General features: G+C 37.0%; 2 protein-coding genes across 2 annotated transcripts; one reads left to right on the top strand and one right to left on the bottom strand.

Moving 5' to 3' along the window:
- Positions 1 to 33: 33 nt before the first annotated feature.
- O-fut2 (O-fucosyltransferase 2) lies at positions 34 to 1,963 on the bottom strand. Its single transcript, XM_073972121.1, has one exon. The coding sequence runs from the start codon at positions 1,833 to 1,835 to the stop codon at positions 441 to 443; it is 1,395 nt and encodes a 464-aa protein (XP_073828222.1). The 5' UTR covers positions 1,836 to 1,963; the 3' UTR covers positions 34 to 440.
- Positions 1,964 to 4,628: 2,665 nt separating this feature from the next.
- Lrpprc2 (Leucine-rich pentatricopeptide repeat containing 2) lies at positions 4,629 to 9,734 on the top strand. Its single transcript, XM_073972119.1, has 3 exons — positions 4,629 to 5,831; positions 5,898 to 7,156; positions 8,711 to 9,734. The coding sequence occupies exons 1-3, from the start codon at positions 4,786 to 4,788 to the stop codon at positions 9,619 to 9,621; spliced, it is 3,216 nt and encodes a 1,071-aa protein (XP_073828220.1). The 5' UTR covers positions 4,629 to 4,785; the 3' UTR covers positions 9,622 to 9,734.
- Positions 9,735 to 11,974: the final 2,240 nt, after the last annotated feature.

Consider the following 11,974-nt stretch of genomic DNA (forward strand, 5'->3'; position numbering starts at 1 on the left):
AAAAATTCTTGTTTCAAAAAGAGCTTCTTAAGATTTGATTTTCGTATATGCCATAACTTTTTTATTGACTTATTTCTATGAACAGCATCATTAAAAATAACAATTAGCAGCTAAAATTATTGGCGATTCTTAAAAATAGCTTATTATTAACTACATTCTACATAAAGCGTTATAAAGCCCCCCAATATTGAGTGACACAAATTTGTATTCCATATGAGAATTTTTTTTAAATACATTTTATCACAATTTTTGAAATTGCAAAACTTAGTTCATAGGTATTTACATCACGCAATTTTCCGTACGGCAATTGTCAGTTTGATGGAGAGAGGGGTGAAGCATTTGGTAAACCTTTGCCTCTCAACACTCTCACCGACAAACTAACAATTGCCGCAAGGAAAATTGCCTAATGTAAATATGGACTTACATATATGTACCTTCCTTTAATAAACAATCGGCCAGACCGAATTCTGCGAACAATTTTCCATTGTCGACTTTTTACACAGGGTATTGAATGTCCTTTCTTTGGGAAACCCCAAAATTTCACGTTCCTCATAGATGCGATAGGTAAAAGTACTTTCATATGTACCCACAAAGTAATGGGCATGTGAACAGATTAGTTGATCTATTATTGCAATGCCACCATCTTTTACCAGGGATTTCTGATGAAGATCTTCGGTGACAAAACGCACAACACGATGTCTTGGTATATAAGATTTGAAATTTTTAATTTCAAATGCAGTGGCATCGGTGGCTAGAAAGACTGTGCTGAGATTGTAATTCAACAAATGATATTTAACTTGTAAAGCTGAAGACTTGAGCGAGGGTGTTGTTGTTTCACGACCATACAGGAAATCTCCGCGTCTCAGGTGGACACAAAGATATGGACCACCAAGAGCTTGTCCTTTATGTTTAGGACTTTCATATTCCCACATTGCTGGACGTTGTACCAAATCCAATTCATCGTTACTGTCGAAATTTGTTCGGCGAAAGTTATTGGCGATTTCCACTAAGTTCTTTGCGAAACGCATTGAACGTCGAGCTCTCCAAAATTCTCTATCGGCCCAATGGTCATGTAAGACCACCTCCGCATTGAGTATGGCAATAACTTTGGGTAAACCATCATTCTCCAAACTACGCCATGTACGTTGTATAACTTGACTCAAAAGATTTGCACTTCCTTGAAAGTTAACACATTGTATTGAAGGGTCTTTCAATAATATTGGTTCCTGCTTTAGGAAAGATCCCTGTATGGCTTGTTTGCTATCATCCTCACAATCTCCACTGAACTCCCATTTATCTTTAAATACGCCATTTTCAAACATATCTTTAAAATGTTTCAATTGGAGAATTTTATGTACCGGTACAAGGTTATTTTCCTCCAATCCCAGTTGTTGCATTTCATTAATCCATTCCGGATAATCCAATACTGGAGCATATCTTCGCAAACTCTCAATATCAAAGAAATGTTCCCATGGCAGGTGATCTTGTTCGATGTGATGTGAACGCCAATGATATAAACGAGGCCATGGAGGCAAGACCAGACGAACATTTTCATAGCCCGGTTTGCGGCGTTGTAACTTGCGAACAAATGTAGACAGCCGAATGTAGACATCACGTCTTAAATTGAAGCCTTCTGGTCGATTCACATCATAGATGAGATAAATAGAATTTGTTTTGTTACCAATGTCAAAGGGACAGTTGGGAAATTGTAATTTGGTAAGGGTGTCAAGGAGGTATTTGGGAAGATTTGGGCAGGTGTCCGCAGGATTCGAGGAGACCGCTGACGTTAATATTGTTATGAAGATGCTTAATACAAAAATAATTCTCGCCCACATTTAAGATTATGAGATTATTGCTCCAAAGACGAACCGGATGCAGATTATGATTAAATGATAAGATGCTTGTATGAACATGTACTATGAATAAGAAGATAAAAGAGAAAAACTGATGAAAATAAATAGCCAAAACAAAAATCCTGATTGGGGAGATTGTAACGAAAGAGCAATGGGAAAATTGATAATCAGCTGACCATAATATATTAGGTATTTTCCTTTACTTCTGAAAATGGTACAATCGGCAAAAGAAGTCGTAAAGCTGAAAACAGATACAACGTTTGATTAAAGTTTTGTGTCGTTTTGGCCGTTTTTACACTGTTGGACATGATGTCGTAAAATTCAAATTCATTTGAAATATATGCCGACAAACAGATAAACGCTGGACTTTGGTATCGTCGTCGCCCTGTTGTTGTTGTTTTTTTCTCAACGCCCAACGCAAAACTTTAATCAAACGTTGTATCTGTTTTCAGCTTAACTGCTCCTATATGAAACTGCTCCTATATGAATTTTATTGTGTCTAAGGTAAAGGATCGGTTTTTCAGTAAAAAGTAGAAAAAACTTGAAGATTCTTGAACGTAAAGGAACAGAGGTTTTAGCTTCGTTCCAGAACTAAAAAGTTTTTACACATTTAACACATTTTGAACATTTTTCCCCGAAATGCGTTCCCGTACACCAAAAGAGTTGCAAAATGCTCACTTCTCTTTGAACAAAAATGGCGCTGAATGGCTCTCTTTTTAGAAACAAATTTGAGCGAGCAAATATGTGCAACAAGTTTGCCGGCTTCCGATTGGCTGACACGGCGACTTTGACATTTGTTCCAGTTTTTTGACGTTTCTGCCATTTTTCTATTCCCTTACATTTTGGAAATATGTGTGCGTTGAACTCATTTTTGACGATTCTCTCTTTTGCACATTTTAGCTTCGTTCCCGTACTTTTTAATAGTAAAACTCGTAAAAGAGAGAACTGCAAAAAATTTGTTTTCACACAGAAGTTTTTTGAAATAGTTCGGGAACGGAAAAATGGAAAACACGTCAAAAAAACTGGAACAAATGTCAAAGTCGGCGTATCAGCCAATCAGACGCCGGCAACCATGTTACTATTTTTTTACTCGCCGAAATTTGTCGTGTAAAAAGTTTTTAAAGAGAGCGTCATTCAGCGCCATTTTTGTTTAAAGAGAAGTGAACATTTTACAACTTTTTTGTGTACGGGAACGCTTTTTCGAGTAAAATGTGTAAAAGTCGTAAAAATTGTAAAAACTTTTTAGTTCTGGAACACAGCTTTTATCATTAAAAAAGTACTGGAACGAAGCTTTTATCTCTCAATCGTGTGTTGTCATTAATGTAAAGTGAATGAAAAAAATAATTTGATATAAGTAGGATAATGCCAAGTTTATACTTGCGCTCCAAAATCCACTGGATTTCACGAAATCCTGAAATACACCCCGGTGTTTACACTTATTTTTTTGTTGATTTCAAACATATCACAATGATCAAGGTGGATGCATATGCGCAGCTGATCGAACATGAATTTTCAAAACAAGTTGTTGTAAATTGAATTAAGCATCAAAAATATACGACAATATAGAACTTTAAAACTTTATTTGGAAAATTATTGCAAAATGATCTATATATCGTATTAATTAAAATATCAAAAAATGATTTTATCGTTGAGACTTCGTTATAATAAATTTTAGCTCTGTTCCAGAACTAAAAAGTTTTTACAATGTTTACCACTTTTACACATTTTCGTTCCCTTACACAAAATTTATATGAAAATCGTTTACGACTTTTACAACTTTTACCACTTTATAAAGTACGGGAACAGGCCATTTGATAGATAAAAATTGTGCTCAGAACCTGCACAAAATTAGTACTTGCAGTAGTTTTCCCGTTTAGTGCTAAAAATGCGTTCCCATACTCCGAAATCTAGCAAGATTTGCACTTCTCTTTAAACAAAAATAGCGCCGAATAACACCCTCTTCTTCTGTTTTCTGCCATACAATTTTGGCCTAGTAGAAACTAGCAGCAAGCATGTTCATTGGCATCTAATATGATAGCCGATACGTTGATTTTGATATTTATGCTGGAGTTTTTGCAATTTCCGTCATTTTTCCGTTCCCTTATTTTTTAAGAAATTTGTATGGGGAAGCAAGTTTTGACAATTCACTCTTTTTTCTACCATTACCATTAAAAAGTACGGGAACACAATAAAAAATATCATTGTAACAAAGTAATTTAGTATTTTTTCACATTGTTTACAAATTTTGATAATAAAATTTTTTGTTGCAGCAATTGACCATCTACCTTGTTTATTGTGATACGTGAAAAGTGTTGCAACTTTTGGTACTTTTTTAGGCAAAAGCAGGGTTGTATATCATGTGTACTGTGATTTCGATGTTGATTTCGCTGAAATCACGAAATGAGAGGATTTCATTTTTGTATGCGAAATCATGAAAAATTTTGCTTGATTCCGCGCGAAATCACGAAACGCCTTCGAAATCACGAAACGACGCCAAATGTAAACTAAGCATAATAAGGATTAAATCGAAACAGAATAAACTACAGCATGAAATGCCGCAGTCAAACCAAACGTTTCCCTCTCAATAGCATAATTTGCAAATAAAAGGCTTTGTACCTTTTTCATGCACTTTAAATTGATAACACACTATACGATATTGTTTCGTTTCTTTGAAACACTGTGATCAGCTGATTATCTGATTTCTCATGCCTTATTCGTAACAATATGCCCAGTCTGCAGTTTTGTTTTGGCTACCAATTTTTATTGGCCATTCTCGTCCATCTCCACATTCGTATCTTCATTGAACACTTATTCACCAAGGTAAACCCAAAGGTAAAAAGCGTGTCACATCCATCATATTGTGTGTGGCTTGTGTGGACCGGTTGATTATTAAATTTCTTAAATAAAACTCTCATTAAATAATTACGACAACATGTTTCTACGATCAATACAAACTCTACGAATACTGCAAAGGATGCCCCTCCTAATGCAGCGCGACTGGGCCACAGTATCAGCCACCAAAAGTTATGCAACCATTGAGAAGAGGAATATTCTCAATATCCAACAATATTCCACAACTACCCAGAGTTCGAATCAAAAACCAAATGTAGCTGCGACTCCCGAAAACCGTGAATTTCGTTCTAAACACACCTTGGAAAGTGTATTGGGACGCCTGGATTCTTTCTATCAATGGAATGGCTTCATTGGCAGTGAACAACTACAACCGGTCTTAGCGATCTTAGAACAAATCAAGTCGGGCAGTTCGGGCAGTAAACAGTTGTCACATGAACAGGGTTTGTTTTTGTTGAATATTTGTGGCTGCGAAATGCCTTCGGTGACGGCAGCGGAAAGAATGGCCAATTTTCAAGAGGTTTGGAAGTATTTGCAAGATTCCGAGATGATTACCAGGGACCACTATCACATTTTGCTTAATGTTTTACAATACAATCAACATCCGCTCAGTGACTACAAGACTTTGTTGCAAGAATATGAAAAATTGGAGGGCTCACCTAAGGAAATCTATTCAGATTTATTGGTCATTGCAGGAGCAACTGGAAATGTTAAGCAAACGACAGATATATTGGCTGAAATGCGTTCTATGCAAATGGCTTTGTCGGAACGTGATTTTAATTCCCTTTTGCTAGCACATGCCAGAGCCAAAGATATGCAAGGTTTTGAGACGGTACAGGATAGCATGGCCGCTGCTGGTTTATCTTTGAGCATAAATACCCAGTCAACATTGTTTGTAGCCTTTATGGAAAATGGTGACAAGGACAAGGCTTTGAGTATCTTACAAGACTACAGGGGACAATTTGAACCTGAACAGGTGTTGAACATGTTGCGCAGTGTAAATGCATCACCAATTGGTTCCCAGGAATTTGTCAAGCAATTGGTTAAGGAGTTGAAATCGGAATATGTTAAGTGTGTGGAGGTACCCTTGGCATTGCGTAGAGTTTGTGTGGAGTTTTTGCACAACAAGTAAGTAATTTTATGGGAATTTGTGAACATGGGAAATTTATGAAGGCATCTCCATCTTTCTTCTAGCAAACTGGACTATGTAATGACGGTGATTGATGCCTTGCCCAATCCTAAATTCCAGGAGAATCAAAGTATTGATACCTATGGTGTCTTCCTATTACATGCCCTTTTCCGTTCAAATTGTGAAGTTGGAAAGATCATAGAGGTGGCTGCTCACTTGGAGGAGACAAATAAAAATTCTCGAGCTCTCTACATTGCAGCTGAAATAGCCCTTAGGCGTTCACCACCCATGGCATTGCCCATATTCGAGGAATTACAGAAAAAGGGTCATACACTAAAGACACATTATTTTTGGCCCTTGATGATGTATAACTTTAGACGACACAATGAGTCGGGTATTTTAAGAACCTTGAAAATAATGCAAAATTTTAAAGTGGAGTGCGATCATGATACCATTTGCCAATACGTTTTGCCCAGACTGTCGATAACCCTTACCAATCCCCAAATGGCTTTAAAACAGATGGAAGAGGTCGGCATCAAAACATCACTGGTAATGACACCAATTGTATCACACATGCTGACACAAAGTAAATGGTTTGATGTGGTGCCCCTTCTCGAGGCATATCCAACAAAGTTACAAGTCTCTGAACTCATTACACCCTTGGTTAGTGTAGCTGTGCATGTTCGGGCCACTAAACGTTATCACCACTTTGCCAAACTGATAAATACTTTGGCCAATAAGAATATGGAACGCCAGCAAGATGTTGTGGGGAAATTTTTAATCGATTTACTTAACACTCAAGTTCGTGTGCGTTCGGATCTTAATAGTGTTCAGCGCTTGCTAAACGAACTGAACAAATGTGGTGTTAAAATATCCCCCACTGCCGTATCCTCCATTACATCATTGTTGAATCAAAGTACAACACTGGAAACCAATAGCAATAGTATGCAAACAATAAATCAGCTGTTAAAGGATATGACCAAACGTTCCTTGAGTTTACATAATTCTTCTTCCGGAGAAGAAGATCCCATGACATCATCTTTTATAAAACATCCACGTGATATGAATTTGGATGAGTTGGAATGTCATTTGGTTGAGTTGGAAGCAAAACAAATGAACACGCGCGGTGTCCTCAGACGTTTGCTGCAGTTATGTGTTCGGGAAAATCGTTTAGAACGTGCTCAAGAAATTAAGAAAAAATGTGATCAACTTCAGGTCCAAACAAGTCCCGGCATGTTGGCTAGCATATTTGATATGTATACCAAATTGAAGGATCTACCTAATGCTCAAAAATATTTGAAAACCATACGCGAAAGTTATCCAGGTATGTATTGTTTTGGGCATCGTCTGCACATTGGTTTGTATTGTGAAGGAATCGGAGGATGATTAAGCCAGTTGTTATATTGAGTGAAGTGTTATATTGAAGAAGTTTGATACACTCTTGAAAAAACAATATTTAACATGTTCACCTTGCGGAAGAGGTCCCACATAACATATGGAAATCGTAGCCAGGAAGTATTTTAGTGATCTTTTCGACAATTCACATTTGAAGCATGTATTCTCCGACCATATCCGCAATTTTAACTTTTGAAGAATTCTTTTTGAATTTAAATATGTCCACCAATGGAATCTGGATATACTTGGGCGCTCGGTATATTGATTAGCTGGAAGCACTTCTGACGCTCTTTTCATCCATTCTCATTGTAGGCTCGACTATTTTAGCACCGTGGACCCAAACAAATTTCACCCCATTTGAGTTGGACATAAAAATAATTGATTTTAATTATGACTACCGAAGGTCCCTTATAACACATTAAATTCCTAATAGGCGTGGCCAAGAAGTGAACTTTTCGACAATTCACATTAGAACCATGTATTCCCCAAGCATATCCGCACCATGGATGGGTTCACAGCAAATTTAACTATTGAAGAATTCTTTTTGAAAGAAATTTAAATATGTCCACCAATGGAATCTGGATATACTTGGGCGCTCGGTATATTGATTACCTGGAAGCCGTTATGATACTCTTTTCATCCATCCTCATTGTAGGCTCGTTACCTCGACTATGTTTGCACAGTGGACCCAAACAAATTTCACCCCATTTGAGTTGGACATAAAAATAATTGATTTTAATTATGACTACCGAAGGACCCTTATAACACATTAAATTCCTAATAGGAGTGGTTTTCGACAATTCACATTAGAACCATGTATTTCCCCAGCATGTCCGCAACACGGGTCCAAACAAATTTGACATTTTTTGCATTAGAAATAAGAATAAGTAAATTTAAATGAGACCACCAAATGAATATGGATATACTTGGGCGCGCGGTATATTAATTGTTTGCAAGCATTTCTGATACCCATTTCATCTATCTACATTAAAATCTCTTTACCTCGACTATGTTTGTAAAGTGGACCCAAACCAATTTCGCCTTTTTTGTGTAAGACATCAAAAGAATTATATTTAAATCCGATCAGCACAGAAATCAAAATATACTGGGTATTCCGAATAAGCATAGACTGGATGTGCTTTTCATGGCCTTTTTAAAAAATTATTTTATTTTTTATTTTATCTGAAAACATTTTGGATGCTCTTTTCAAAGAACCACATTGTAAACAGGAAGCCTGCCCCTAAAGGCAGTTTCAAATGTTGAGGTTAAATCTGATTAACATTTTTGATTAATTTGCTAGATTTCGAATGGTTCAATGAGAAACTTTGATAGTTGTTTTTGCCAGAGCGCAGATGTCACTTTAACTTCTGAAAAAATAGTTTTGATTATAAAGTCCTAATTGTCCTGCTGCCCTTACCTCATATTGTTGCTCTTTTTTTTTGGCCGTTCATGATATGTCCTTTTTTCCTTCTTTCCATTTTAGGTTTCCAAATTGATGAACATAAATTTGTGGACTATGCTTCGTTGTTGGTGTCTTGTGGCCAATTGGATGCAGCCAAGGATCTATTGGAAGAACGTTCCTTAAAACATCGTATTGTGGGTGGTGATTATATATTGAAAAATGTTTGGAATCTGCTAACAAATGTTGCCCAATATGCCGCCAGCCAAAAAGATTTATCCCCTGAACGCAACTTGACACGCGAAACATATGCATTTATACAAAAGTTAGGTTACTGTCGTACCCACAATGCCATATTGGGACCCATTGTTAGAGAACGTTTGCTAAGAAATGATTTAGCTGGAGCCCTAAAGGAATTCAAACAACTGGCCACACAATATAAACACACACCACTGCAATTTGAGTTACTTTCCCTTATTGTACGTCTGTGCAATGCTGGCGAAGAGGATCGTGCCAAATATAACTGCACCGCCGAGGAGGCTCAACAATTTCTAAGTGAAATTACCGAAATAATTACCAAGATACATGGTACTGTTAATATGAACAGTGGTCTTCTATTGGCTTTTGCTGAATCTGGGTCAGATAATCAATTGAGGCGATTATTGTTGACCCCAGAATTCCGTATTAATGAAGATTTGCTGCTGAAAAATTGCGAACATTTGGGTAAAGAGGGTGCAGTGAAAACATTGCTGCGTTTAGCCCGGGGAGCCAGAGGTTTAAATCGTGTCATTGATGAACAGAATATCTACAATATGCTGTTGAATAATTTCACAAAATCAAATGATTATCAGGCGGCCTTAAATCTCTACGAACGCCTGGAGGCGGATGATGAAATGAAAATATCACAAGACTTTTTGCGTAATTTGGTTAATTTACTCAAAACCAACAATGTTGAAATACCAAGTAATGTTGCTCTAAGGGCGAGAATTGTTTAAGAGAAGAAATTATGTTAACTTTTTTGTTTTGTTGTATATTATAGTTATTTTAAGAGGTTTTTACTGATTTTTTAGTAAAATAAAAAAAAAAACGAAAGAAATTTGAAAAAAAATATATATTTTTTAGTTATTGCTAAGAATTTTAACAAGGAAAAATATTTTTAAATAAATGATTAATGGATTTGAATGCTTCTTTTTGAAAGAATGGGTGTTTCTTCAGACCCCTTCTGAAAGAAAGGATGCTTTTATAGACCCCCTCTGAAAGAAAAAATGCTTCTATAGACCCCTTCTGAAAGAATGGATACTTCTACAGAGTCTTTCTGAAAGAAAGAATGCTTCTATAGATCCTTTCTGAAATAAAGGATGCTTCTATAGACCGTTCACGAAAGAAAGTACGCTTTTTTAGACCCTTTCTGAAAGAAAGAGTACTTCTATAGAACCTCTCTGAAAGAAAGTATGCTTCTATAGACCCATTCTGAAGGAAAGGATTCTTCTATAGACCCTTTCTAAAAGAATGGATGCTTCTGTGTACACTTTCTGAAAGAAAGGATGCTTCTATAGCAGTGTTAATCACCACTGGGCTCGCGAGCTGTGTCTGTGTGAACACACACAATCTCAATTGTGGTGAGTTTGAGCGTTGCTTTCACCACCGATCATCTTCTTTGTTTTAGCAATGAACATGGTACAATTAGAAAGGTAGATGCCTCAGCCCAGCTGATCGAATCTAAAACGTCAAAAAACTATGAATTCGCCATGAAAAATCAAAACAAAAAACCATATGATTCGATAAGTAAGAGATAGCATGTCTACACTTTATAGACAAACACAAGCGATAAAAAGAGACAAAAAGAGACCTTTTGGCGAAAATTTTGACAGTTTACATTACAAAAATAGTTGCTTTGTTGTAGCAATTCGCCGATGCATCTACCTTTCTTATTGTACCATGGCAATGAATGAACGCACACGATGTTTATCTAGAGAGGGATAGATAATCCTGTGTGTGTGCCCAACACAAACGCAGCGGTTGAATTTGTTGTTGCTGGTGAAGACTGTTCTATAGACCCCTTCTAAAAGAAAGGGTGTTTCTATAGACCTCTTCTGAAAGAAAGGGTGTGTTATATACCCCTCCTTCTGGAAGAAATCGTACTTCTACAGACCCTGTTATGGATTAAACGTCAAAGAAGGATGGCTTGCGTTGAACGCTAAACAAATTTTGTTTATATTTACTGCGTAAAACAATTTATACAGTAGATCGCGTTTATTTCTAAAAATGTAGTCATTAACACAAATTACAATAACAAATATCATTGCTGCCGCAGTTTTTCACCTTTTTCTTTGACTGCAAAAAGACAAATACGAAGAATAATGGCATTGCAAATATCAAATTCCTTAATCAGAAATTGTCTAAGAGAGAGAATGGAGGAAACTGCGATAACTATCAACATCACAAACAGAAACATAATCACAATGACGATCGATATCAATAGAATCGATCGCAAACACAATAATAGCGCTTGGCAGCAACGTCAATAAAAAATAAATAAAATGTAAACATTTAGTAAGTACCGTTCTGGAACAGACCCATTCTGAAAGGGAGCTTCTATAGACCCTTTCTGAAAGAAAGGACGCTTCTATAGACCCTTTCTGACTTCTATCGACACTTTCTGGAAGAAAGGTTGCAGATTTGAAGGCTTTAAGATCCCCTTGACTATCCAGTCGCTAGATTTAATGTTTGCTCCCAACTCGTGCCACCGTGGTGCAATGGTATGCACGCCCGCCTTGCACGCAGAAGGTCGGTGGTTCGATTCCCCGGCCAAGTAACATCAAACATTTTTCAACGGTGGCAAAATACCCCTCAGAAATGTTGGCGACATTTCCTGATTATTTCAGCCTTGAAAAAACTTCTCCACAAGTGGTGTCTTAAGACACGCCGTTCGGACTCGGCGATAAACAGTAGGTCCCATGTCATTGAGCTAAATATGAATCGGGGTGCACTCATTGATATGAGAGAAGTCTCCCTTGTCCCGTATGGGATGTTGTGGAACAATGTTTTTTTTTCTCCCAACTCGCTTAAGTTGCATCCATGCCCATAGGTGCTGTCGTTCCAAAGATATTCTAATTTTCGCCACCGCAATACTTGAATTGGTATCACCTCAATAAGAAATATTCACTTGTGAGAGATTTCTCACTTCGAGAAAGTATACTTTCCGTTACTTTGGCTCCTCCCTGTTAATTTACAATAGAGCGAGATAGGGGAAGTGAGAAATCTCCCGCAAGTGAACATTTATAATTGAGCTGTATAATTCTGCTTTCCAGCACTGCATTTATCCAATTTGTTAGAGTTCGTCAGGCG

The sequence above is a fragment of the Musca autumnalis genome, unplaced genomic scaffold, assembly GCF_047663935.1.
Source record: "Musca autumnalis isolate F117 unplaced genomic scaffold, ASM4766393v1 scaffold_3, whole genome shotgun sequence".
In the NCBI taxonomy this organism is placed as follows: Eukaryota; Metazoa; Arthropoda; class Insecta; order Diptera; family Muscidae; genus Musca; species Musca autumnalis.